We start from the raw sequence: 27348 nt of genomic DNA on the forward strand, positions 1-27348 counted from the left end.
CCCCATCGCTCCCCTCCAGCACTGATCCCCATCGAGATGTTTGCAGAAGGTCGTGACGATGTTCCTGGGATCTGCGGGTGGCATGGCCAACAGCAGGGAAGGCAGAGGAAGGGATAGGAAAAACCCACTGGCATTGGGTTAAAGCTTGGATGGCAACGAACACCAAATGAAAAGGGTGGGAGAGAATTGTTTTTATTTTCCTGGTGTATAAATCTTCTTCCCAATTAGGCACCTCTGCCATTAATTAAGGACAAAAGAAAAAGTCTATGAATAGAAAGCAGGCAAGAAATCATAGCAGGTGACCTGCTTTATTTGACTGGATTAAGTGTGGGATTATTGGAGTGTTTGGAGCTGTTGATAAGAGCTCCATCAAATTCTTCCCTGTTGCTGCTTGTTTCCTGGGAATAGGACGGATTCGCAGCGGGTCATTCAGATTAAGGATCTGGTGGAGTAATTTGATGGGGGCGGGAGGAAAGGGAAAAGAAAACCAAATACAAAGATGGCCCTGGTAATGTCAGTTGAGAAACAGTTCTGTGTGTTTTCCTTGTTAAATGCAACTCTTGCAGCCGCAGTAACCAAGATCCTGGGTGCAATAAAGAGCACGTGCTCTGCGGGGATTTTGGTGGCTCCTTGCATATGGGGAATGGGATGGGGGGAAGAGTAAGAGAAATGAAAGGAGAGAGAGAAGGTGATGGTATAAGGGATCTACAGGGGCAATGTAAAGCTGATCTGAGCAGATGGCTTCCTGCCACCTAAACCTTACACGCTGTGAAATCCCATTAAGTGCAGAGTTTAATAAAGTGCTGGATATCAAGAAGCAGCAGCTATTTAAAGCCTTGATCAGCTGCCAAACGTGGCTTTATGAGCCATATTTCCTGTCCCAAATCACTTCTCCCTTCTCCCATCTCCTGGACGTGCTCTCTCCTTGGGAAATGGCCTCGTTTGGCACAGTGGCACAGTGACAGTGCTGCCATAGCTGTGACTCGTCCAAGGTGTTCCCATGTAGCTGTGTCTGGGGTTAGATTAATGGAGTTATAAGCAGGACACCTGGAGCCCAGGTAGGGCAGAACCCTCTGGATGAGCCCTTGCCCTTTATACGTGTTTTATTTCATTTGCTCCGGTGGGGTACGGCATTTTGTTACTGCCAAGGGTGCCCAGCACCATGCTGGGAGTATGAGCTCTCTGATAAACTGTGTTTCAGGTGGCGAGAAAAGAGCCCAGAGCAATTAGAGACATGAAGAGCACCCAGTGAGCAGTGATCATTTGTTGATCTAGGCAAATTGTATTTTAAAAACCACACACATTCAGCAGAAATTATGGCTTATCATCCCATTTCTGAATGAAAATAATGCAAAGGCAACTTTCAATAATTCATATCTGCCTGGAAATAGCTTGAAAAACTGGCCTCCAGGCCAGACTGGAAGTGTGAGTTTTCTGCTGGGGAGTTTCAACAGTGCTGACCACAGATGGGATTTTTTTTTTTTTCCTTCTTCTTTGTATCTTTTATGTGTCCTACAGGGAGAAAAAAATGAAAATGCTGGCCCTACACCCGTGCAAATGCCAGGAAAATTGAGTCCTCTGTGCACTGAATGCACCGTATGTTAACTGCGATTAAGTTGAGGTTGTGAAATAGTTCCAGAGACAGGGGAAAACTCGGAGCTTGGCCTCCAGGGTTTCACCTCGCTTGAGGAGCTCTATATAAATTCCAGGTGTCTGTCTTCTGGGATGTTATATTTAGCTTTGTGCTCCTCAAAGAGCTTGCACAATTCCTTTAGGTATTTCTGATGGACTTGATCAACCTCTTCCTCGGAGGGTCTGTGCTTCCTCTGCACTGGAATCGGCTTCCCAACTGGAAAACAAGCACAGGAGCCAGTGTCAGGTCCCTCTGGACACTGCGCACGCCTTAGCACAGAGCGGAGGTCCACCTCGCCAAGGGTGCAGTGGACGGATCAATATGACCAGTCAAGTCCTGGAGTTTGGGAGGCAGCACAACCAGGGGGGTAGGGAGATGGAGCTTCAGATCCTGGTTCTGCTGTCAGTCTCTAAGGTCACATCTGTCCTTGCCTCAGTTTCCCCACCTGCAAAGCTGGTTAATGCCAAAGACCCTCTGTGTAGCTCTGCCTCTGTGCATCCCAACGCAGTCCCTACAGCTGCTCCTGCCATCTCATGTGTGCTGTGGGCAAAGGCAACGTCATCCTAATGTTTGGGTTGGGCTTTCCAAGCTGTTCCCACATGGCCTTGGGATCTGCATTGCAACTGGGGAAACTGAGGCAGTGGGAAGCCCAAGACTATCTAAATACACTAGTGATTGGGGTGCTGGGGAGCCCAAGACCATCTAAAAACACTAGTGATTGAGGTGCTTCCACTTTGCTCAGATTAAAGCTACTGTGAAACATCTGATTTTATATTAGGAACAAAGTACCCATTTATCTTTAGAAAACCATACTTTTTTCAAGGGTGAATCAAAATAATTTGATTCCTAGCACTAGAAGAAACCTCTTCCCACCTGCCAGAGCCACCAGCAGCAGGACCAGCTGTCTGCAGGGGACAGGGAAGTTCATGAGCTACATCTCTTACTCTGGTCTCATACTCAAATTGTGTTTGTCAAGTGACAGAGGGTTTCGTCATCGTGTAATGCTGCTCCTCATCAGACTAATGAAGAGCCCTTGTGATACTGCACAGCCCATAAAACCATTGAGACAATCCAAACAGGTTGTAAAACAATTAGAAGTAATTGTTGGCTGTCAAACCTAATCAGCAGGGTGAGCTCTGGCCTTCCCCAACAGCCTCTTTACTTCGTCTAAGTCGCAGAGCATCAGCTGCGCTGGTCGGCCGAGCACAGAGTTGTTGAAATCAGGCAAAACTTCTTCAAAAGCAAAGACTTTCTTGAAATTCGGTCTCCCATGGGCATGGTCTCTGGTCAAAATGGCTTGCCCTGTTCATGTTCAGATAGGTTGGGGTTTGTGGCTGTTGGGGTTTGCACGGGACACTGAGCAAACCTGCAGACCGCTGCGGGGTTGTCCTACTTGTTGTTGTACAACGGGCTGGGAAGAAGTTTAACCCAACGCTATCGCAGAGATTCGCATCACCGGGCTGCACCGGGGGTGGGGCTGGCTGCATCCCACAGGGGTGACGGGGTGGCTGTGGGTGCTCTGGGGCTTTCCCAGCGCCGCCCAGATGACCTGGGCTCTGCCAGAAGACCAAGCCAGGGTCCCAAACCAGTGCGACACGTGAGAAGTTGGGGACACCGCTTTGCCAGCCCATTTCTAGCCCATCGCAGGTCCTCCTCTCTGGCGTGATGCTCCGGCCTGACACAACCCAGGGACTGTCCCTGGTGTCCCCCCGCCCCACCAGGCTGAGCGTGGCCGGCGTCGTGCCAGCGTGCTGAGGAAGGACTTACCCACGGTGCAGATGGGCCGCCGGTAGGGTACCAGCCCGAAGCTGTACTGGAAGATGCCTCGCGCGTGGAAGAGGGGAAGGGAGATGCCCATGATCTGCTGGAGCCGGTGCTGGAGCTGCCGCAGCCAGGAGCCCTTGGGGTTTCTCACCTGCTCGAAGAGGTCGTTCTCCCCGAAGGAAAAGATGGGGACCAGCGGGGTGCTGCGGGGAGCCGAACCCGATGTAGGGGCGTGAGGTAATCTTCATGCAAAGCACACCCCGAACCACCTTCCCCCTCTCGCCAAAACCAGCTTCATTAACCAGCCGCAGACCGGAGCGTCCCTCCCCATGCCCCCATCCCCTGCATCACCCGTGCTCGATGGCCAGGCGGACAAATCCCTTCCTGTTCCTCAGCAGCAAGGTGTAGGATCCTGGCCGGGCATCCAGGGCCTCCTGCGCCCCACCGACGATGATGACCAGCGCGTTCCCACCCTCTGGCTTCTGCAGCACATGGGATGCGCTCTCCTTGTCGGAGGGGACAAGGCCTGGGGGGAAGAGAGGAAGAAAAAATGTAGATCTGTAAATGTAAATCTGTAAAACCCACACGACTGTGGTTTGCTCTGTACCTTCTTTCCCCACTACCCAGCTCCGGGGGGCTGCTCAACACTTCATTTTCAGAGTTTCCCTATGCTTTGTCAGTCTCAGCCCAGCTCCCCTGAAAGGTGCCCGGCTCTGCCATGTGAATGTGCAATTATCCCTTTGCAATTATCCCTGGCCCAGAAGTGAGAAACAGGGAAAAAAATCAGGAAAAATTTAAACTGAGCGCGAGCTGCGCTTAAGCCCCAGGGAAAATCTCTTTTGTTTTGTTGTCAAGTGAAACCATGTCCAATCTGAATCGTTCTGAAGTCAAGGAAACGTTTGCTTTAGGGCACAACACACGTGAAGTTCAGTGGCTGCTGCTGATTTAAAGTGGAATTTAATGCCGAATTTGGTCCCTTGATATTATTTACTTGCAAAAGTTAGAAGTCTTTAATTCAGAAATGACAAAGCAACAGTGTTTTGACTTTTTTTAAAAAAAATCCCTTATTTCAAGGGGTGAAATAATTTGTGAGTGAAAACCTCTTTGTCAAATGGATGTGATCGACCTGAAAACGAGCTGTGCACAGCACTCCCACGCTAACAGTGATTAAACCGTCTTTCGCCTGAGCCATAACTCTCTCCTATCTCACTGTTATGATTCCCCCCTCTCTGTGTAAATATTTTTTCAGCAGCAGGAGCCATGGTTTATGTGGAAAACAGGGTGATGAATGTCCTGGGGTGTCTCAGACAGAGCTGGATGCCTGTGTTTAGTCTGTTGGATCCTGCCCACGACAGGAGCCCGTGTGGCTGGAGAAGTGGCCATCCCCTAGGCCCACCAGTGAGAGATGGAGGTCATCTCCTGCCGGCCTCCAAAACCCTCTCGAAACTCCCTTTCCCTTCTCTCCATTTAATTTTACTGATTCCTTTTCATTTCTTCTTCCTCTCCCGCCACAGGGCTTTGCACCGGGAGGAGATGCTCCGTGCATCCTCTCTCCCTGGATGCTGCTTCCCTGCAAGCAGCAGCGGCTTTGGAAAAACAGGTTTTCCCCTTCTTTCAGTGGCAACCCCGATTTCAAGCCTGAATGTTATTTGCAGAGAAAGAAATAAATACGGGACCACCCTGCCCTGCTGGGCTCGGCATTTCTGCTCACGATTTGCCCTGTATTTCGCTGTTACACAGCGGTGCCCTGAGCTCAGAGGCAATCTGTGAAGCTGAACAGCAGAGATAACAGCTAGGAGGGCAATTTTTAACTTCAGAGAGTTTTTGGGTGGCAGCTCCAGTAGCTGTGTCCATGGTTGGGCACAGATGGGGCCAAACAGACCCTTGACTCCTCTTCCCCTGACGTCTTCACTCTCTGCTCCCCAAAAAAGCATCCAACCATCCCACTGCTTGCCAGAGGGGTTGGCCCGTGCTGCTGCCCTGCTTACCTCCGCTCATCAAGTAGTCCCTGAAGAACGGGATGCGAAACCACAGGGAGAGCATCATCAGGTGTGGGGTGATGCCCGGGAAGAGAGTGGAAAAGCCCGACGCCTCTGTGCAGAAATTGAGAAAGGCTCCTGCTGCCAGGACTCCATGGGGATGAAATCCCATTAGGTAGTTCTGCCGAGGGTCCAGTTCTGCTGTCTTCACCAGCTGGGACACAGGGATGGAGCCCAAAATGGACCATGAGTTAGTGCTGTCACCTTGTAGGAGTGGAGCATTGGCTATGGAGAGCAGGTAGGGGATTCCTGGAGGGGGGGGTCCCTAGCACCCACCATGCCTTCTGTTGGAAAAGGTCAACTGGAACAACTCTGCCATTTTTCACTGAGATATATTTCATTGCCTGTATCCTCCCACCCGTTGGCCCTGTCCTAGGTTACAGTGTAAGATGTGCCCAAAATGTATTCCATTACCATCTTCAGGAGCTGTTGAGACCAGGTGGGGCGGTGCTCCCTGCCTCCCCCCTCTGGACTATCTCCTGTCAATGGGCACAACAATGCCTTATCGCCTGACCCATCGATAACTCGCTCCTGGGCTATCTCCTGTTCATGGCCCATCAAGGAACTGCCTCACGACTCCCCATCCCAGTGTGAGATGCTCCGCCCGGGGGGAAGGAGCCAAGCAGTCCATGCCAAATAAAAACTGAGATCTCCAACACCCTAGCAGCCTTTCTTCCACTGGATTCCCAGAGGAGTTTTTCCCCCCACTGGAGTTCCAGAGGACAAGAGCTACCTACCTACCACTGGACCTTCGGAGGAAGACCAGACCCTTTTACCTGATCGCTGCTTCCACAGAACTGCATCCATCGCTTCAGGAGGACTGCAGCCAGCATCTTATCGGACTGCTACTGCCACCCTAACAGGGGGTCAGGTTGTATTCCTGACTCTGTCAGTGTAAACCAGGGGGTTGTTTGTTTTTTCCCTGCCTTGTGTTATATATATATATATATATTAGTAAAGAACTGTTATTCCTATTCCCCGTATCTTTGCCTGAAGGCCCCTTAATGTCAAAATTACAATAATTTGGAGGGAAGGGGGTTGCATTTTCCATTTCAAGGGAGGCTCCTGCCTTCCTCCGCAGACACCTGTCTTTCAAACCAAGACAGCCCAAAATGACATTTTCAACGGCACAGTTCCTCCTGCTGCCTTGAGCTGGCCTGGATGCCTGTCGAGAACCTACTTTGTTTAAAACGTCCTCCAATACATTTTCTGATATGGGGAAAAAAAAAAAAGCCCAAAAGTGAGAAATGGGTGATTGTTTCCACATGCACCCCCTCCACCCCACAACCAGAATAACAAAGGGAGCGCAGAATCACTCTGGTAACATCCATGTCGAGCTGCTATCTGGCACAGGGACACGTCCCTGCTCAACCACACAGTGTGGACCCAAGGCTTGTCCTGTCCTGAAGCACGTGTCAGGGGATTTAAGGATGCTCTGTACATGCTAAGGTGTGATCCAGCCCCCAGACATCTATCAGAGAACAGGCTGATGGTTTTCTTTCCAGTGGGGACAGCCTGCAAGAACCCAGCTGCTTGTGCCTGTGTGAGGTGCCCGGGTAACCCATGAGTCCGTCAAAGAGCAATGGATGTCTGCCCGGGGATGCTGCAGTTTTACTGGGAGGAGGGAGTGGGGAATGCCCATGTCTAGCATTTAGGGATGGACCTCATGGACTGCAGATACATGCAGCACGTGCCCAGCCCTCGAGGGCCAGCTAGGCGGCGAGCTGAACTGCCTGGCCAGTCTGAAAGTGGGGCTGGAGCCCGGGAGGCACTACATGGGGGAATGGTACCACAGCAGAAGAGGGGATGGGTAAAGGGAGGTAAGGGACAACCAGGATTTGGATTTTGTGGGTTGCCCTTGCTATGGACCGCCCAGAAGAGAGGGGCTGGTGTGACAAACCCACCCTCCAGCGCTGCCACCGGGAAGACCCTGCCGTGCTAGCGTCAGCCAGCACGCGCGTAACCCAGGCAGAAGCAGTCAGAACCGAACGCCGACCTCTCTGTACCCTTTCTGCGGGTGCCGAGGACGCTCACAGCGCCGGGGCAGGGTGAACCTTTCCGAGGTTCGCCATCCCACGCAGCCACCGTGAGTTTCCAGGCAGCTCGAAGGCGCTTGTGCTCCAGAAGAACCAAAGCCCTGTCTGTTTTAGCGCATCGCCCATCGCCCCTCCGGGTACCCCGCTCCCACCCGCACCCGGGGAGCAGCTAATGGTCCGTGTGTTTTCCCAGAGGCAGCCAGGACCGCAGGTTAGTCACGAGGGTGTATTTTACTTTCTCGTGGCTCATTTCCCGTCCGTCCTAGGGCACTGTTGACTGTACACATGTGCCCATTCAAGCGCCTGCTCCTAATGAGGGGAACGGACAAACAAGAGTCCCCCCGCTGCCTGGGTGCAGAGGGGCCTAGAGGAAGAGGGGCAGATGGCTGAGTGACTCAGTGCCCAGGGCCCCTGCCACTGTTTGCTCGGTTTTGAGTGAGCTCAGCTTGCAGCAGCGTTTCCCGCATTCGGCTTTGGCTTCCAAACAGCCGTTTGGAAGCCAAAATCCCTGTGTGATTTATAAGCAGGAGGGCGAGATGCTGGGGTGTGTTGGAAACCACCAGCTGTGTGTGTGTGTGGGATGGCAAGAAAGGGGGGGGCTGACAGCAGGCTTAACACCTAGGTGCACCCCAATCTCGCACCACCCTCCTTGTTAAGGAAGAGCCGAACTCAGGGCATCCACTGAGCTGGGCAAACCGTTTCGGCAGGAGAGTTCAGCTGTGCTAGGACACCTCACACCCTTAAGAACCCTCTTCAGGACACGTCCAGCTGCTGCCTTGGTGTTCACCGCCACGAAAGGGGAGGGAGGACAGGAGAGGCAAGAATGAAGAAGAGGGTTTGCAGCGACAGGACAAGGGGTGTTGAACTGAAAGAGGGGAGGTTCAGAGTGGATACAAGGAAGACATTTTTTATGATGAGGGTGGTGGAACACTGGCACAGGCTGCCCGGAGAGGTGGTAGAAGCCCCATCCCTGGTAGCATTCAAGGCCAGGCTGGACGGGGCTCTGAGCACCCTGATCCAGCTGAAGGTGTCCCTGCTCCCTGCCGGGGGGTTGGACTAGATGGCCTTGAGAGGTCCCTTCCAGCCCAAACCAATCTCTGATTCTGTGATAAGAAGTGAGAGAAGAGGGAGGTTATGTCCCCTTGGCAAAGGACTGGACACCCACCAAGCAGCAATCTTTCCAGCTCTATTTCTGGTTGATCATATTTTCTCTTGATGTTTTCACCTTGTGATTTATTTTGTTTGTTGTAGTACGCAGCTACTTTCAGATACTGCGTTTTTCGTCTCACTTTGCATTACCATATTATTTGCTGGGCTTTTTGGTTTGTTTTTTTCTGGGGGCTAATTCTGGCCACTAAAGCTAAGTGCAACCCCCAATGTTTTACGACGCCCTTGGATGGCATGTCTGTCCGATAAATGATTCCTCATCTCCCTAGTGGCCTCAATGCCAGTAAAGTCTGGGGCCCTACTGACCACTGTTGGTTCTGGATTGGTCCTTTTAAACCACACACACACTTTGGAGCTTGATCGTGATCTGTGTATCTGACTCTATGTATCCAGCTGAGAGGAACCTCATGAAGTTCAACAGGAGAAGGACAAAGTCCAGCACCTGGAGAGGATCAGCCCCAAATGCCAACACACGCTGGGGGCTGCACAGCTGGAAAGCAGCTGGCAGAAAAGGACCAAAGGGTCCTGGTGAGCACCAGTTTGAACATGAACTAGCAACTGGACCTTGCAGCAAAGGTGGCAAATGGTATCCTCAGCTGTGTTAGATATACTGCCGGCAGGTGGAGGGAGGTCATTCTTGCCCTCTACTCAGCACTGGTGAGGCCACACCTGGACTGCTGTGCCCAGTTCTGGGCTCCTCAGTGCAAGAGAGATGTGGACATCCTGGAGAGAGTCCAGGAAAGGACTGGAATGTCTTTGCTATGAAGAAAGACTGAGAGAGGCAGGACAGTTCAGCCTGGAGGAGAGAAGGCTCGGGGGGATCTCCTCAATGTATATAAATACCCGAAGGGGGAGTGCAAAGGGGACAGAACCAGGCTCTTCTCAGTGGTGCCCAGTAACAAGACCAGGGGCCATGGGCACAGACGGAAACACAGGAGGGTCCCTCTGAACATCAGGAAACACTTTTCCTTGTGAGGGTGACTGAGCACTGGCCCAGGTTGCCCAGGGAGGTGGTGGCATCTCCATCCTCGGAGATACTCCAAAGCTGTCTGGGCACAGTCCTCGGCAAACAGCTCTGAGTGGTCCTGCTTGAGCAGGAGGGTTGGATCAGACGACCTCCAGAGGTCCCTTCCAACATCAACCGGTCTGCGATTCTGTGATTTTTGGCTCCCTGCTCTAAGCAGCTGGAGGGTAGGTGTCCAGTCACGCAAGAGCTGGTGGATCTGGTTAATGTTTCTGCAAGAGATGTCCCCTGTGGTAGCACTGACCACGACTTAGCCTTTGTGGCCAAGAAGGCCAATGGCATCCTAGGGTGCATGAAGAAGAGTGAGGCCAGCAGGTCGAGGGAGGCTCTCCTCCCCCTCTACTCTGCCCTGGTGAGGCCACATCTGGAGTGCTGTGTCCAGTTCTGGGCCCCCCAGTTCAAGAGAGACAGGGAACTGCTGGAGAGAGTCCAGTGGAAGGCTGCAAAGACGATGAGAGGACTGGAGCATCTCCCCTATGAGGACAGGCTGCGAGACCTGGGGGTGTTCAGCCTGGAGAAGAGAAGACTGAGAGGGGACCTTATCAACACTTATCAATATCTAAAGGTGGGTGTCAAGAGGACGGGGCCAGGCTCTTCCCAGTGGTGCCCAGTGACAGGACAAGGGGCAATGGGAACAAGTTGGAGCACAGGAAGTTCCACCTGAACATGAGGAAAAACTTCTTCACCCTGAGGGTGGCAGAGCACTGGAACAGGCTGCCCAGGGACGTTGTGGAGTCTCCTTCCCTACAGATACTAAAAACCCACCTGGATGTGATCCTGAGTGACCTGCTCCAGGTGAACCTGCTTTAGCAGGGGGGTTGGACCAGATGATCTCCAGAGGTCCCTTCCAACCCCTACCATTCAGTGATTCTGTGATCTGTGATTCTGTGAATCATTTGCATCTTTCAGCTTTGTAGACTAGGGCATAAACAAAGGAGGTGAGAGAAAGTCCCCGTTTTGTCCCAGTGTCTGCTCACGTTTGGATGATTTGTCCAGAACATACAGAGAAACCAAAGAGCTTGTACAAGACTGAGAAGGAAATCTGTAGCAGAGAGACTTGGGCAAAGTCCCTTCTGCCCCTGGACTCTAAATCACCCTTCTCCCTCTGGAAACTCGTTAATGCAGAAACTCAATCCTCCCATCTGGATTGTTCCTGCTGTTTATTCGCTTCTTCCCTCTCCCTGCCAGAGGTCAATCCCTCTTCCCAAACTGCCCGGAAGGTTAATACCTGACACCGCACAGCCCAGCTCTCCTGCACTCCAGCCCCGAAGTGCTTAATGGGGCTGGGGTTGAGGTGCAGAGGGGTGGGAGCCTCCTCCCTCCTGCCTTGGCTGGGCTGTCATTTCCCCACCCACCCGATGGCATTGGCTGCTCTGGTCTTTCTGGGGGAGCTGAACCTTTAATAATTGTCAAAGGACTTGAGGGTCCAGCCAAGCTGGTCTGTGCGTAAACAGCTAAGTGAGACAAGTGCTTGACCTGAAGTTTTCTTGGTGAGACAAGACCAGTTTCTCATCTTGCAGGTGTCTGAAGGATGCCAGATTAATGGGAATGACCTGTGGTCCAAACGCAGGGAGCTGTTGGCAGCTCAGAGTGGTGGTCTCCAAACCGAACCATGGGTTTGCTGGCTTCCCCGAGCTTCCCGTTGGCATGGTTGGGATGCTGGCTGGTGTCTTGGCTGCTGACAGCACTAATGACCCCTTGTCAAAGGTGTTATGAGGCCTTCGAGATCCCAGATCGGAGGTAATCTTGGCCTTTCCAACAAACGATCTTGAATTTGTGTTTTGAAGGATGAGGTCTGCTTTGTGTTTCTCTTTAATGGAGAAATATCTTGATAGCGACAGTTGTTCAGTGCTCACAGAACCCCCCCTTTATTCTGTCGACTCAATTGTGGGTCCAAGACACGAGTGAAACCCTGCCCCAGTTCCCCCAGCTCCCGCAGAGACATGGCGAGAGCTGCTCCGTGCACTGTCGGCCGTGTTAGGGAAATGCGTACGCAGACTTTCAGGAGCCCACGTACTGGTAAAGATCTCAAGCAAATTAATCCAAATTCTCAAGCAAATTAATCCAAATTAATTTTAAACTGGATTAGTTAAACCGCATTAACATCCCAAGTAGATGCTCTTAGCTGGAATTAAAGCGGCCTTTGTTTGGTATTTGTTTTATTTTGTTTTGTTTTCTTTCGTTTTGTTTTGTTTTGTTTTGATTTAATTCATTTTGGAGTGGAATTAAGCTAATTGGAGTTAGGGCTTCTGAGTGACTGTGTCAGCCCGGGAGTTCAGCATTGTTTTAACAAGACTGCTTTAATTGACCCCTTGCGATGTGGCTGGGGTTTCCTCGTTGTCTCCTACAAACTGGCCTGTCCTGCCCCAGCCCAGGGAGGGCGGGCGATTCCCCGTGTAAGGCTGGTGGTGCACTAGTGCTGGAGGAAAGTCAAATTCTCCCTGAGTCCAGAGGGGTGTAGGGCTGGGTGCTGCAGCGTGCCCTGGAGAGGAAGCGACACCCAGGCCCCCAGCCAGCGTTGTTTGCAGGGCTGAAGAGATTGAAAAGTCGTTAACGGAGGAATTAATCAAGTTGAGATGAGTAAGGGCACTGCATGGTGCTTGCCATGCCCGGGGATATGTAGTCAGGGAGGGCACGGACATGATGTGACTTTGCATCCTTAGGGATCCATGAACATGTGGCGGGAGGCAGGGAGCAGCACGGCATCACCCCCGCAGCTGTTTAGAGAGCAGAGGAGGACGTGGTCAGGAGAACTGGTCAGTAAACTTGTCAGTAAACTTGTGCCACCTTCATTTGAAGTCTCCCAGATCCAATTGCTGTTGTATTTCTGTCCTTCTCTGGCCCCAAACTCTTGTTTCCAAGGATGTTGTGTTCATTAATCTGCTCTTAAGGAGGATAAACCTCCTTTCAACTTTGTCCTAAGCAAATCCTCAGGTCCCTTACTATCCACCCAGGCACCTCCAGAAAGCGTCTCCTGCAGGATGAAACACACGGCCGGTTTCTCTGCAGGATGAAATGCAGCAGAGAAATCCAGAAACCCAGCCAGAGCCAAAGAAGGAGAAATTGTGCCAAGGCAAAGAGAAGCGGGTAGCCCACCCAAGGGTGTCTGGATGGGAGACCAAAGGAAGGACAAACTTCTGAGTACTGCCAGCAGCTGCCGAGGAAGACGGGTTCCAGGTCCCAGCAGTGACAAATGTCTGAGAGGGAGAGTTGGAGAAAAAGGGCTTTGGGCACTGGGGTTTTCTCCAGGTGCCGCAATGCCGCCTCAGCGCTGTGTTTGCAGCAAGTATGGGGGAGTCTGACCAGCCAGGTGGGTTTAAATTGAGTCTGGATGGGACTTCACCACCTTCCCTCCCCACGCTGGGTAAGGATGGCAGCTCCAAAATGCCCAAGTCCTCCCTTGCTCTCCTGTGATGCTGCTTTTGGGGGTAGGACGTCCTTTATCCATCGGCTTAGCCTGGTGCTTGGCAGTGCAGATGGTGACCCTGGTCCTCCGGTGGACCTGACTTCAGCTGCGGTTCCCTCCTCCCTTAAGGTCACCCGAGGGTAGACAAGAGAGGGCCAAGACGTGGGACAAAGCCACCTCACACAGAGGTGGCTTTGGGCCATTTGGCCATGCCTTGCTTTTGCCCTAACCACCTCTCCTCCAGCCAACAGAAGGAAGCGATGTGAACAGCCAAGACTGCTGGAAATCAGAAATGATATTTACCATCATGAGCCACAACACAAAATCCCCAGTGATAGATGATACCACTGTTCTATGAAAAGAAAGAAAACATTCCTGCTTGGGCTCGGTTCACGCAAACTGTCCCCTCTCTGTAACACCTTGCACTTTCCCAGAACCACAACACAAATAACCCCTGTCAGGGTTTATGCAATTATGAGAATGAATGAGCTATGGGATGGAGCCATCCCAAATCACAGCTCCTGGGGATCAAGTAATTCTCCAATAACTCGTTTGAGTCCTGCTAACAAAAAACCCGTAACGACAGCAAGTGCCCAGGCACAACGACAGAGGTTGGGACTCTGCCAGTTGCTGTGGATAATAAGGTCCAACTGGCACTTCGATAAGCCCAAGGCTGGTAAGAAATGTCCCGTGGCTCTTGGCAAGGGGAAAACAGTGCGGTGAAGACCACAGGGACCTTCTCCACGCAGCAGGCACTTTTCAGGCTGCCCTGAGTGAAGCTGGTGAGATGGTGCTTGCTGGGGTTGCTCTGAATGGCGACAGCACCCAAAGACAGAATTTGTCCCTCTGAGACCTTAATTTAACTTCCTGGTGCTAGATTTAACTGGTAACCCAGGCTGTGCGACCTAAAGGTGAAATGTCTTGTCTAAGCCAAGCATCCAGCCCCAATTTATCATCAGCCAGAGAGACAGTGACTCCTGCTGGGAGGACTACGGTAGGGATGGATCTTGTCGAGCTTACACTGTCCCCATTTCACCCCCACCCTCACCTTCTGCATGTCCATGGTGCTCCTCAGCTGAGGCTACGAAGCACCTTGGCTGTACGAGGAAGGTTGGTGACAGCAGGAGGGGCTGGGGCTGGGGAGAAGAAGCAGTGAAGCTGTGAATTCGCTTGGCCGTGTGACGGAGAAATTTGGGTTTACTGTCGTTCTGGGGACATCCTTCATAATAAAGATGCGTTGACAAGTGATGGGGAAGGGGTTGTGCCAACGGAGTTGAGGGTTTGGGCAGAGACCTGGCCGCAGCAGACAGATCACTGACTCGTTATTGAACGTGGCAAAGGTAGAGCAGTCCAAGGTATCCAAAATCTCTCTGGAGGCAACATCAACGCACAGCCGGCACCCCTGGGGATATCTCTTCAAACGTCGTCTGCCCCAAATATACCTTTTGGTATATTTTCCACCATTTTAAGGTGCAGCTTTGCTCAGCCATGTATTGCAGGCCTATCACGAGAGCGTATGAAAAAGGACTGGACCGGGGTTAAAATACAGGGGGATGCAGCTGAAATCACTTTCCTGGCTGATGCACTGGATGCTGCCCTGAATCCTCACCGCTTGTGTCTCATCCCCCTGTTTAAAGTGACCCAGACTCATCCAGGTCATGCCTGACCCTGTAAGTCCCAACCCCCCGGTTCAATTACAGTCAGCTCCAAGGGGGATAAACCAAGGAGCGAAGTGCTCCCTGTGCCAGGGCGGCATCGGCAGAGGGTGCTCCTTGCACGCGTTCGAGGCGCAGCGCGGAGCCTGACGCTTGCTGCAGCAACGGGCAAATCCACGCTGCCCAGATCCCCGGAAAACAGATGCTAATCCCAACCTCTCTTGGCTTCCTCGGCTGCAAACGTGCCCAGGGGTCCTTTAAAGTCAGAGTTTAAAGCCACTGCCTAAAATAAAACAGCAGGTGGCTCTTCCTGCCTCCGCACAGGGGTGCTTGGCCCTGCTGAGTTTCCTGCAGGGATCTGGGAGGATTAGGAGTCACATTTAATCTTCCCAGGATGCCTAATTCTCTAGGGCTGAACGAACTCAGCCTACACACGAATACAGCCCGGGGTGCTGGGTGCTCAACTGGTCCTTGTCCCCAAATCCCACTCCCCTTGTGTGCCTATTCTGGCTGAAGCTTTGGGGAAGTGAAAGGTCCACGGGAGCATCCAACTGTGTGTATTCAGGACAAAAGCTCAGCTTAGTCCGTCATGAGAGCAGCGTTCGGGATAGTTAAGGCCATATTTACAACGCTTAACTTCCACTCTGCTGGGAACAAACCAGCTCGTGCTCGGCAGTATGAGATGAAATGCCGCCCGTGCAAGGAAGCAAACACAGTTGGGGTTTTTAGGTGGGAAAAAAACCTGGGAGATGGGGGGATGTAACAGGTTAAAAACGCAGGCGTGGCATGGGTAGGTGGGACGGGATTTGCATGGTCTAACCAGGGAGTTTCTGGTGAAATGAGCAGGGAGGTCCTCACGCTGCGTAGTTCACCTGGGGAGCTCCTTGCTGCAGGGTGCTGGGGATGCCAAGCGGTTTTGTCGTGACCAAGGGTAGCAGATGCCTTCAGCAAGGGCTGCTGAGTCCTGTGTCCTGGCTTCGAAAGTCCTTGAGCAAATGGAGTGTGGAAGACTGAGGAAAAGTTCTGGGGAAATAGTATTATGTGGTTGCTCGGTTATAATACTTTTTTTTTTTATTATTATTGCATTTTTGTCTCCTGCTGTCCTTTCGTGGAGCTCCCTCTGACTTCTCCCAGGCCCGCGAGGAGAAAGACTCCCCTGAGCCCTCCCTGCCTTCACCCAGCGAGCTGCAGCCCAGCCCAGTAGCCATGCTCCCTCTACTGGTCTTACTGGTCCTCCTGCCAGGTCCTCCCTGCCTGGCAGCGGCAGCCGGGGAGGGAAGGACAGACAGACAAGGCGGTGGGGCGTTCAGGAGGGGCTTTCCCTGTCCTGACAAAGGGACAGGAGAGCTGTCGCTGGGCTGAGCCGGCAGTTGTAGCCGAGAGGTGGGTCTGACACTGCCCGAGCAGCGGCTTGGGGCCGCAAACCATCGACAGAATCTCTCTTGCAATAATCACTGCGGCTGCCCAAACGGCTCGCAGCGATCCTGGCCTTTCCGAAGGCAACCTGGAGAATCCTTTCCCAGGAACGCGCTTGGTGTTTCCTGTAAAACTCCATAAAACATTACCTGTCCCTCACGGTAAAGCTCACTCAAGCTTTCCTGGGATGTGTTCCCGTTCCTCCCAGGAGATCGTGATATACCTTTCGGGGGCCTTGCTTTGAAGCTCGTCCAGAAGCCCTTAAATCACAAGTTAAGCTCTGAGATTAGTCATAAAATAGCTCACTGCAGGTCCTCAGCGTCGCTGTCTGTCATGCCTTTGCGCAAAGGAACTCCACGGCAGCAGGACACGGGCTGTCACGGGTGGTCCCGGAGAGGCTAAGGGAGATGAGGGTCACCCAGCGAAGACGTGGGAAGTTTGTCTGGCATATGCCAGCTTCAAGCACAAAGTTCAGTGGATTTATCTGAGCTGTCCACAGCAGCGGAAAGGGAGGGTGATGGTCTGGTTCAGCCCCCCCATCTATCTCTACCAGCTGCACCCAGGTCCCGTGAGAGGCGATCGGTGCTGCGTGCCTCCAACCAGGCCACGCTCCGCACCTTCGCCAGCCCACGAGGCGCATCGGGGATGAGATAAAAATTGATACGGGGAACGGGGAAATTAGGGGGAATAAAAAAAAGCTCTGATTTTCCTGCTGCAGCGTTTGCTTTTGGGGTGTCCTGGAGGCGCTGCGTTTATACGCAGATCTAAGAACATCCGTGGTGTCGCTCTCGTGGACCGATGCAGCTTGCCTTGACATCGAGACACTTTTCAAGCACCGTCATTTTAGGGGTAGATGTGCCCATCTGAGTTGTTGTAACACAACTATGAGTAAAAAACACTCGGAAACGGTAGGAGAGATCCAGACAGACCCTGTCTTCTCTTCTTTTTTTGCCCAGCCTTGACTTCTTCGCTAAATTAACCTCCTTCTGCACCAATCTTGGTCTGCACCCCAGGATCTTGAAAATTTTGGGTGTGTTTTGTTTGGGATGTGTGTTTTTTTTTTCTCCCTGACAAACTGAAGAGAGAAACGTCATGTTTTACTGTTGAAGTGCAGGGCTGGGATTCAAACGAGCTGGCTCTTGGTGCTGGTTGAGCAGCAAACCGGACGGGTGGCCTCAGGCACGCCATCTCTGGTCCTCACCTTGCTCGAGCTCCCCCTGATCCTTATCCCAGCCCTACTCTATGCGGGATGGGCTCTCAGGCTGGGCTCTTGTTTTCCCTTTGGGCTGATGAGTCCTTTGGCTGTTGGGGCTCCCCACTTCATTCTACCTGGACTGCAACACGCAGTCCCTGACTCTGGGCTGTCTCTAACCGGCCGTGTACATCCCAGCGGAGTTCCCTCAACAGGCAACGTTTCATTAAAGGAATTATCTTACTGATCTCCCTATCTTACCCTCAAAACTCACTCCCTTGCGTGGCCCATAAACTCTTCTGCTGCATTGCTCAGATTTGTACTGATTTATGGTGGTTCTGAGGCAGGACCTTGTGCTGGCCCATGCATCCATGACATGCCGAGGGGATAGTGGATAAAGATTCAGGGCAAAATCCAGCCACGTGCACTAAAGTAAGTCAGGAAATGTCACAGAAGTCCCTCTCAAGGGAACAGCAACTCTGTGAGACTGCCCACTGCGCACCCAGCTTTACCCATCCGGCCTCTTCTGCAGGAGAAGGGGATGCTGACCTTGCAGGGCACCAGGACCTCTTGGATTTTGGTCAAAACTTGGTCCTGTGTCCGCTGGGTAGATGCTGAGCCACCTGAGGAGCAGGAGTGTCACAACATAGACACGGAAAACAGGCGTGTGGCGATCTCCCTGTCCGGTGGAGTGCGGCAGGGTTAGATGGGTGTGTAAAGGGCAGATGATTAAAGGATGCGGTTGTGAAAGCGGTGGTCTGCGTTTTCTCTGGGTCTCGCAGTAAGCGCGCTGGGAGCTGGGAAGACAATCCTTCAGCGCTGCTGGTCCCAGACCCACCTCCAAACACCAAGGACAAAGTCGGTCCCTGAGCCTCCTGAGAGCCGACGGGGTCGGTGGCACTTACCGTGATGGGGAAATAGTCCCTCATGTACCTCCAGACGACGCTGTTACGGATGGCGTGGATCCGCCTCCCGCCCTTGCTGGGTTTTTCCCTGTCCATGAACCACCATGCGGCGTAGAGGGCACTGACCAGCCAAAAGCGCGTGAAGAAGAGGGCGATGAAGGCAGCTGTGCAGCACTGTGCTGAGAGAAAAGCCGGCGGTGAGTTGGCGGTTGGGTTGGGTGGACTCTGGGAGAGGAATGGTTCACCCGAAGGGACTCTGGTCCTAGGAAGGAGCCCCAGCCTTCACGGGGCTCGCTGCTGAATTATTTTATCCGTGTGAACGAATCACCTCTTTGATGCAGAGGAGGTTTCTCTCCTGTCTGCCCCAGGAGCCTGGAGAGCAAGCGGGCACTATCCTTGCACCAACCACCTATTTCTCCAAAGGCCACCGTGTCCCCTCTTCCCACAGGACTGACGGACCTCGCTGCATCCAGAGGGTCCTCGTGAATCAGATCTCTATCCCTTGGCTGTCTGGCTTTTCTCTCGAGCCCGTCTGGTGTCTGCAACAGTAACTGATTCCTTCGCATTTTGCCCCAAAACTCCTGTTAATACCCCCTGATGACACCTAGTATACTGCGACGGCAGCAAAGCGGGGGCAGTAGGTCTGTACAGCCCCCAATTGTCCTGAGCTATTGATTCCCCATTTTAATTGTGTCCTTGATTTTTATTTTTTTTTAAAATATAAGATTTTATTCTTTATTGAGTTTTTTTTTTAATGGATTTTTGGACCTTTTCTTCTACTTCTCGGGTTCACTCCCAACTCTAATCCTGGACTCTAGAGGATTCTCAGTCCTTTCAACTCAGTGCCATCACAGATTTTATAAAAATGCTCTATTTCCTTCCCTGAGACATTAATGACTTGGGACTTTCCCAAGTCATTAAAGACTTTTCTGAGCTGCTTCCAGTCAGCGCTCAGCTTTGCCCTCTACCTCCCACCTCCCTCACGGCCCGTGTTTTGGCACGGGGACAAGGGGAGAGAAGTCTGGGTGAAAAGAAGCATCGCTCGATAGATCAAATCCCACCCAAGCCCAACACTGTCTGTCTGCAGACTGGGAAGCGCTGGTGGCCCCCAAGCTGCCCCCTAGTAAAGCACGCCCTCAAAATGCCTGGGAAGAGCTGTGTCCTCTCTGTCTGTCCCTCTGGAAGCCTTGGTGTTGTCCAGGAAAGGGGAGACTGAGCTAAAAAACCCCAAACCATTCATCCAAACCCTTTGCCTGCTCCAGCTCCTGGGTTACATCATGTGTGGTGGGTTCTATATTTTATTCTTCTCTGGGCTTTCGTCACAGCTCTGGCACCCAGGGCTGAAGGACCTGAGGATGGAGATGCCCTGTTCAGCTTCAGCTTCAGCTGTGAGATAGGTGCATCCATGCCCTCATCCTCTGGGACCTGGATTCTCACCTTTGGGAGTCGCCTGGCACCTGCCCTCTCCAGCTCACCTCAGCTAGGGCCTGTTGGAGAAGAGGTGTATGATGCTCTCGTTTGAGACAGGCTTGGACCTCCTGTTTGCATTTACTTAAGGATAAATAAATACGTCTGGTTTGTAGTCTTGGGGTTTTTTTTGTGACTAGTCACCCTGATCCGAGATTTGTGTGTAAAAACAAATCCCTGCCCCTCTTTAAAACACTGGCGTGATGGTACGGATAATTCCAATGGGGGAAAAAAAGCAATAATCTAGCAGGATCCTAAATCTCCTTAAAGATGAAATGGGATCTTATGTTCCTCCTGTAGGTAGAGACGCTGCGGCAGGCGCCTGGGCAGGCTCTAACGCAGTGCATGGGGAAAGGCTGCAGCTCTCTGCAGAGTAACGGGTCTAACCCAGGTCAGAACGAACCCCTCTTTGTCCCTGGTGTTACTCCTTTCAGATGCCACAGACACAGCCTTTATAAGCCTGGAGGAGAATAGCATACGGCACGAAACGAAGCTCCAGGGTCCACAGGACACGTGAACATTGCAGAGGTTGCAATTTTACTGCGCCTGGGAGCTGGGTCACCAGGTCTGCTGCAAAACCGTGCAACGCCTAATGCTCTTCGTATCGTGCCGTGCAAAGCTCAAGGTACCTTCTGCAAAACGAAGGGGTTGTTCTGGCCCAAATCCATGCACTTATCATCCAAGCGAGGCTTTATCTTGCAATTACGTAATTATTAATTTCTCCCTCCTTTCATTTGCAATTCAACTTTTTCTTTTTTTTTTTTTTGCAGGGCAGAATCTGCACACAGTGACCTTCAGTCAATCTTGAGATTGGGTTTTTTTTTGTGCTTGTAAAATCTTACAGTGTCCTGGTTGCTGTGGGAAAGGAGCCCATTCCTGGCTCAGAATGAACCCTTGGTCTATGGATGGGAAAAGAGAGACAGGAAAGCTCCAGAAAACGTACAGTTAAATCCTCCTGCCTGCATCCAAACCAAGCCCAGCCTTGGGCAGACACATGGTGATTTGTGGGGGCACTCTGTACCGCCCGGTGTGCGAGGGGGAGTCACCCCAGCCGCTCGGATGAAGGGAGACTGCTGTCCCCCCTCCAGCTTTGTTGCAGACATCTGTGTGTCACGTCCTCGAACTCCTCGATGAAAACGTAGCAGAGGTGGTGCAATCGCCTTGGTTGGACACTGAGACTTTCTGGACCACCGGTGGCAAGGTATGTGGCACAGAGCTGTACTGCTGCCTCCTGGAAGCTGTGACAGGTCCCCAGGCTGGGACCACCACCAGCCCCACTGCCCAGCACTTCATGCTCTTCCGCCTGGCTCCAGGGTCCCTTCGCTGGCACCAGCCCAGCCTCTTTTGGGTTACACGGGTGACTCTTTGCGTGTTAGAGTCTCCTTATTCTCCAAGCCACTGAAAAATAACATCTCACCCAAGAAGGGACCAAATCCCTCATCCATTTGAGCTGAGGGCTAGAGGGAAGGACTGTGCACCAGCACCCAAGATCTGTTTCTACTCCTGCAAATCCCAAGTCTTTCCTGGATCCACACTTGAGGGGAACACACGTCCACCTTCCTCCACAGGTCATCTCCCAGGGGCAGAGCAGCAAGGGCAACCTAAAGCCCCCTCCTTGCCCCTTCTGCTTCTTTTCTGCAGGACGGGGCAGAAGGGATGGGAGGCAAACGGGAATGTTTCCTTGTGGTGAGGCTGTTCCCCATAATCATTGCTTTCTTCCCTTGAGGGGAATCCCAAGGGGAAAATGAGGAACGACAAGGGTTCCTTACCTGTCCCTCCCTGGACTGGGGACCACTTCAGCACTGCCCAGATGAGAGCCATATTTCCCTCAGCTTCCTCTTTCCTACAAAAAACTGTCATTTTCTGGGCTGCCTGCCAGACAAACACTTTAAAGGGCATCTTGGACACGGCATTAGGCTCTTGGCCAGGGAACCTCAGCAGATATCTCCCTCCTGGGGCCAAACTCCATCCTACGTACACCCCACTGTGCCCACAAAGCGACCTGGAAAGGGCTGTCGGGTCTCAGAAATGCCGCTGGAAGAGATGTCAGTCTGTGCCGGGATGGGGATGGGGGGAAACCTGCAAGTCCCCGCTTCATGAGAAACCCATCTTTGAACCCCGTCAGCTGCCAGGGCTCTGCAGAGCCAGACAAGCTCTCCAGCTTAGAGCCACAGAGTGGTTTGGGTTGGAAGGAACCTTGAAGATCACCTAGCTCCAATCCCTGGCTTGGTCAAGTTCGCCATGGGGGGAGGAAGCTCTCTGGTGAGGATGGGGCCGGCAGGCGCACCAGGCACACAAATGGCGGTGAGATGTGATGATAACGTGGCTCTGCCTCGCTGCCCTTACAGTGTTCATGAAGGGAAGGGAGGGGAGAATTACCTTCAGTATTTGGCCATAGCATCACTACAATATCCAGCTTTCTGCCCCCATAACTCCCTTGATTCCCAGCCTCGGGCTGCAACCTCTCAAGCCACGATCGTACACTCAGGAGGAACAAGCAGGTTTGGGGGTGCAGCTGCAGATAGACATGGTCCTCATCTCCCCCCCTCTGCGGGTCTGGACTCTTGCAGGGTAGCCCAACTGCTAAATTGCTCTAAAACGCCTTAAGCCCTTACACAGAGCCCCTTCAAGGCAGAGACCACCAGGGGCTGCAAAAGGAGGTCTCAGGGCATCGTTCACCTTTGCGATCCCATCAGTTCAGTTGTCTGAAAATGGCCAGAAAATCCCAGGCTGGGCTGAGATCAGCTGCCGCACTGCCTGCGCTCTGATGAAAAGTGAAGAGAGATCCCTCCGAACCAAACCCGAAGGGCCCTTGTCAAGAAGGAAAGCTGCATCCAGACCCTAAATCTTACACTTTCTGTTCAGGGCAGGTGCAGGGAGGTTTGTCTGTGGTGGTCCGTGGTGAGGTGTCGCTCTGGGTGAAGCAGCTGTAGGACGTCCCTGGACTGCAGGGCCACCAAGGTCTGCACCCAGCTCTTGACCAGGGGTGCTTCTGAAGCAGCTCTTCGTGATCCAGGACCCAACACCTCCCATCTCCATGCTCGTATGGGAGTCAGCGAAGAGAAGGCACAGGCAGGTGGATGGGATGGCGTCCTTGGATCCCCTCACAGGCCCAGCGGTTTTCTGGGCTAGGTTGCCTCAAGGAAGCTCCAGGCAAAAATGAAGTGTTTGGAGGTGGGTATCTTAAAACCACAGAATCATGGAACAGTTTGGGTTGGAAGAGACCTTCAAGCTCATCGAGTCCAACCTCTGTCCTAGCTCTACCAACACCACTAAACCACATCCCTAGGTACAACACCCACCCATCTCTTCAACACCTCCAGGCACGGTGACTCCACCACCTCCCTGAGCAGGCTGTTCCAATGCCTGACAACCCTTTCAGTAAAGAAATTCTTCCTAATACCCGGCCTGAACCTCCCCTGGTGCAGCTTGAGGCCATTTCTCTTTGTTCTGTCTCTTGTTACTAGGGAGAAAAGACCGACCCCCGCCTCGCTACACCCTCCTTTCAGGCAGGTCTCCCCTCAGCCTTCTCTTCTCCAGGCTGAACAGCCCCAGATCCCTCAGCCGCTCCTCACAGGAGACATACATCTTGTGTTCAGCAGTTTTGTGGTGAGCTGCGAGTTCCTCCCTGGGTGAAAACACGGGTGTATCACAGACAACACACACACATATGCCACAGGCTCCACGTGAGCCACAGGCTCCAGAGCACACGGAGGACTTTTCTGGCCACATCCAGGTAGGGACCATGTCCCACCAAAGAGCTGCTGGGCCCAGCGTTGCCGCTAACCCAGCATCAGCTCCTTCAGCCTGAAACAGGGTCAACAGCAGCTTATGGAAAGAGGTTTTTGGCATCGCAGCAGCCCCAGGGTGGGTCAGATTCGTACTGCGGTTGGCAGGAGGGTTTGCAAGGTGCGTGACGCTGAGGTCCCCAGTGCCAGCCTAAGGGTCCCTGACAGTGACACCCCGCGCGGACGCCGTGCCCCTCGGCACAGCCAGGCTGTCCCAGGCTGTGGACTACGCTCAGATGCCGAGGGGGCCTGACTCGCGCTGGCACCGTGTGCCCTTTGAGCCAGCCCTGCCGAGGGAAAGGGTTCAAAGGCTGCGTGTCCTGCGCTGGGTCTGCAGCGGCGGCGCGCGCAGCCCCCCTGCCCCTGCCCCGGGTGCGTTCGTGGGGGCTCAGCCCTGCCCTGACGCTCCTGCCTGCTGCGGCGGGGTGGGGGCCCCGGCCCCAGTCCGTGGAGACTGGGAACGGGAGAGGCAGCGGGAAGCAGCGCAGCCCGTTTGGGCACCAGTGGTGCCCTGCAGAAGCCTGGCTCCACCGCATTAGGAGAGGGCACTGGTCAGTACTGGGACCCTACTGGTGGGGGAACAATGGGGTTCCCAGTCCATGCCCGCCCCCCTCCCACCCTTGCACCGCGTACCCTGTTCCCAGCAGCCGTCAGCATCCGAAGCAAACGGCACCTTTCGCCTCGGCGCCCCGGCCAGGAACATCCCCAAGAAAACGGGCCGATGCTCCTGGTGTGAGCGGTGCTGCAGCGGAGCTCCCTGCCGGCACCGGGGCCAAGCTGCCGCGCTCGCCCCGCGCCCCGCGGAGGCTGAATGAGCCCCTCACCCCGTGCTTGGCTTCTGGGGGGATGCGTGGGCACGGCCGTAGCCACAGCTGCCTGCAACCCGCGCTGCCGAGCGGAGCCCGCCGGGATCTCCAGCCGAAGGGCTGCACCGACGTCTGGCGGCGGTCGAGCGTGTGTTTTCGGGACCCTTTTTCTGGCAGCAGAAGCACAAGCCTGTCTCGGAGAGAAAGGAGCAGCCGGCGGCCAAATCCTGCCCGCAGGAGCTCTGATCTCTGTGCCTGAGGGACGTAACCAAGTGTGGCACCGGGTGTTTGGCAGCCCATGGGGTGAAACTAAGGGTATCCCTTAGCATCAAGCTTTCGCAGTGGTTAAACTGGGAGCTTTAGGGTGGAAAGCTCTAGGCTTAGAGAAACTTTGTAAAATAAATCAAGCCAGCTAGAATTGCTCCATAAGGTTTGGTTATTACCTTTCTAATGCCTTCTTACAGCATTCCTTAACTGGTTTCAGATTGTATCACCAAAAAAAAAAACCAAATCAAAGTAAAACTCTTGCAGGGAAAGGCAGTAATCTCTGGAAGGCCAGCCATGGAGGAGGTGTGGGTTTGGCTCTCATCCTCATTTGGAGTAAGATGCATTTCCCTGCAGGAGGCAAAGCCTGCATTTTGAGTAGCTCCACGTTACCCTCTGACTACGGAGAATTCCTCTCTCCTGCCCATTCTTTGCCTTTCTGCTGGCTCCAGCAGTCATTTCCACCACTGAAAAGCCAAGTGCCAGCTTGAACCCAACGCCAAGAAGGGACAAACCTACAGGGCGAGCTGTTAAAGCTCCATAAGCCCCAGCTGCATCCCATGCTGGGAATAGGGATGTGTTGTTGTACCCCTTGTTAACATCACAGATGCTTCTCTGCTACGCCCCATCCCATCCAGGCACCATGGAAGGAAAACCAGGCACAAGAGCAAGGAGGGAGCTACAGAGCACCCCGAAATGTCCCCATCTGGCCGATTGCGTCCAGGGCTGCGTGGCTTTTCCTAGATCTCCCCTCCCCGATTAACAACACCCGTGTCTCCTCCTGCAAGGTGGTCTCCAGTGTGCGGGGGACGGTTGATCACAGCTCGGATCTCTTCTGCACTAGGAGAGCTCCAGGGTTTGCAACGCAAGTACAGGATGGCCCCAAGTGCCCTGCACTCCACCACGCCGTAACCACGCTGGGTGGCAGCTCGGTTGGCTCCGCCACCGCTACCACACCGGGATTTCCCCTCTGTCTGGAGAGGGGTGTCCTCTGGTTTGTCCCAGTGGGCCACACTGGTTACCCGTCTCTGAAGCAACTCGGCAGAGCCCATTTGCTGACCCAGTGGGTGAACAGCATTGCCCAGTCATGTCCACATTGCCAATTCCCTTCTCTTCCAGTAAAAGGGCAGCCTCACCCATCCTGGCTACCAGCAATAGTCCCTGGCCTCTGCCGTTGCCTAAGTTGTGCCAATGTGTAGTTTGGAAGAGTGTTACTTAGCAGGGGCCAAACCTATGCCAAGAAGCCTGCAAACGACTACAACCACCTGGCCCAGTATGGCCCAGTGCTCCAGTCCATTAGATACTGGTGCGGAGGTGGCCGCTCAGCTGCAGGTCTGTAGCAGAGTTTGGATGAAGCCATCTCAGAAATGCCATGAGGCTCTGCAGCATAGCCTATGCTTTCTTTGCAGGTGTGGTTTTGGAGGTGCTGGTGTGCCAGCACCCATAGGTGCACAAAGATCTGCTGCTTCTGCGCGTGGGGACTAGTCAACAGTTGCCCTGTCACTAGTCAACAATTGCCCTGTCACTAGTCAACAATTATCCTGTCGTGGTAAAGCAGAAGCTTTACACAGATCCCATCAGAGATTAAGAATTGGCATGACAACGGGAAACTCTGCGGTGTCACCTCCCACCTCGGCTCCCGATGGGCTGTAAATTGCCCCGGACAGTTTGCACTCCCTGAGAACCTGGCTCTGGGTCCCCCGTCTCCTTATTTCCCGGGGCTTCCTATCCAAAACCTGCGTGTCTTTCCTTTCCATCGGCACCTGATGCCCTCCACACAGCAGCGGGTTTTTCTGGGTCCCAGTTTGCTAATGCATCTCTTCCCCATCCTGCTTGGGTTTTCCTGGAAAAATGCCCTTTCGGGGCGTGCAGGGGCATCTGTACAAAGTGAAGGGTCTGTTCCCAGGGTTGCAAAGCAAAACCCCTCACGCTCTTCCCGTCAGGCTAGGGAATGCCATTTCTCAGGACTAACTAGGCAGGGCAGCACCTTAGACCAGGAAAACACTAAACCTAAAGAGCAGGAGAAGCTGAAACCCCGCACGGGGTAGATGTTCCCGGGCTCAGGCACAGAGCCTTGTGCTTCCCCAGGGCCACCGGGCGTGACAAGAAACCAAAAGACAAAAAGAAGAAGAAAAAACCCTGCCTTAGTGAGACAGAGCCTCCCACACTGCTCTTCACACAGCGAGACAGAGACATGTGAGCGCAACTAATGCCGATCGCTTGTCCTAACACGGGGTTCACTGCGGGCTCCCCAAAGATGCCTTTAATGCCACTTCCCTTCAGCCCCAGACCTTCAGTCCCAGGTTTTCCTTGGGTCAGGGAGAGAAGGGGTTGGGGCAAAACCTGCTCTGGCTCCTCAGAGAAGGGAAAGGAGACGTCTCTTACCTAGACCCAGGAAGCTGAAGACCCATTGAACCACCGATGCCGTCTGAAGCCTCCTCTGCAGCGGCACGGAGAGTGGAGCAAACTCAACCTTCATCCTGGGCTCTGTGTGCGTGTCTCAAAAGGAGAAGGAAGCTCCGCCGCTGGCGACTGGCAGAGTGCAAAGTCACCCGTCAGTATTTACCCAGTCTTCCAGTACAGGGGGTTGGGCAACGTACAGTGGTGGTGGTGGCTGTCCGCAGCCACCCTCCCGTACGGGGAGGAGAGGGACGCTGCCGGGAGGTGTCCCGGACTTCGTGCCAGCGTGACTCACCATGCGGTTAGGCGGTGAGGATTTCATGTTTTTTACCACCCAAATCTAGGAAGTCAACTCCCTTCAGGACCCAATCCTGCCTTCAAGTGCC

At 53.3% G+C, this 27348-nt stretch overlaps 1 protein-coding gene across 1 annotated transcript; it reads right to left on the reverse strand.

Annotated features, from left to right (window-relative positions):
- Positions 1-1694: 1694 nt before the first annotated feature.
- On the reverse strand, positions 1695-27041 carry MOGAT2 (monoacylglycerol O-acyltransferase 2). The gene is made up of 6 exons (XM_086481585.1): positions 26948-27041; positions 18238-18416; positions 5386-5590; positions 3749-3923; positions 3401-3600; positions 1695-1849 (listed from the first exon to the last, which is right to left on the reverse strand). Exons 1-6 carry the CDS (start codon positions 27039-27041, stop codon positions 1695-1697), a joined length of 1008 nt encoding a protein of 335 aa, XP_086337711.1.
- Positions 27042-27348: the final 307 nt, after the last annotated feature.

The sequence above is a fragment of the Leptosomus discolor genome, chromosome 1 (genome assembly GCF_034619465.1).
Source record: "Leptosomus discolor isolate bLepDis1 chromosome 1, bLepDis1.hap2, whole genome shotgun sequence".
Classification (NCBI taxonomy): Eukaryota; Metazoa; Chordata; class Aves; order Leptosomiformes; family Leptosomidae; genus Leptosomus; species Leptosomus discolor.

Coding starts and splice junctions, on each gene's coding strand:
- MOGAT2 (XM_086481585.1), bottom strand. CDS start 27,041: ATGAAGGTTGAGTTTGCTCCACTCTCCGTGCCGCTGCAGAGGAGGCTT. Junction 3,601..3,748: donor CGCCTGGCCATCGAGCACGG/GTGATGCAGGGG, acceptor GGCTCCCCGCAG/CACCCCGCTGGTCCCCATCT. Junction 1,850..3,400: donor GCGGCCCATCTGCACCGTGG/GTAAGTCCTTCC, acceptor CTTGTTTTCCAG/TTGGGAAGCCGATTCCAGTG.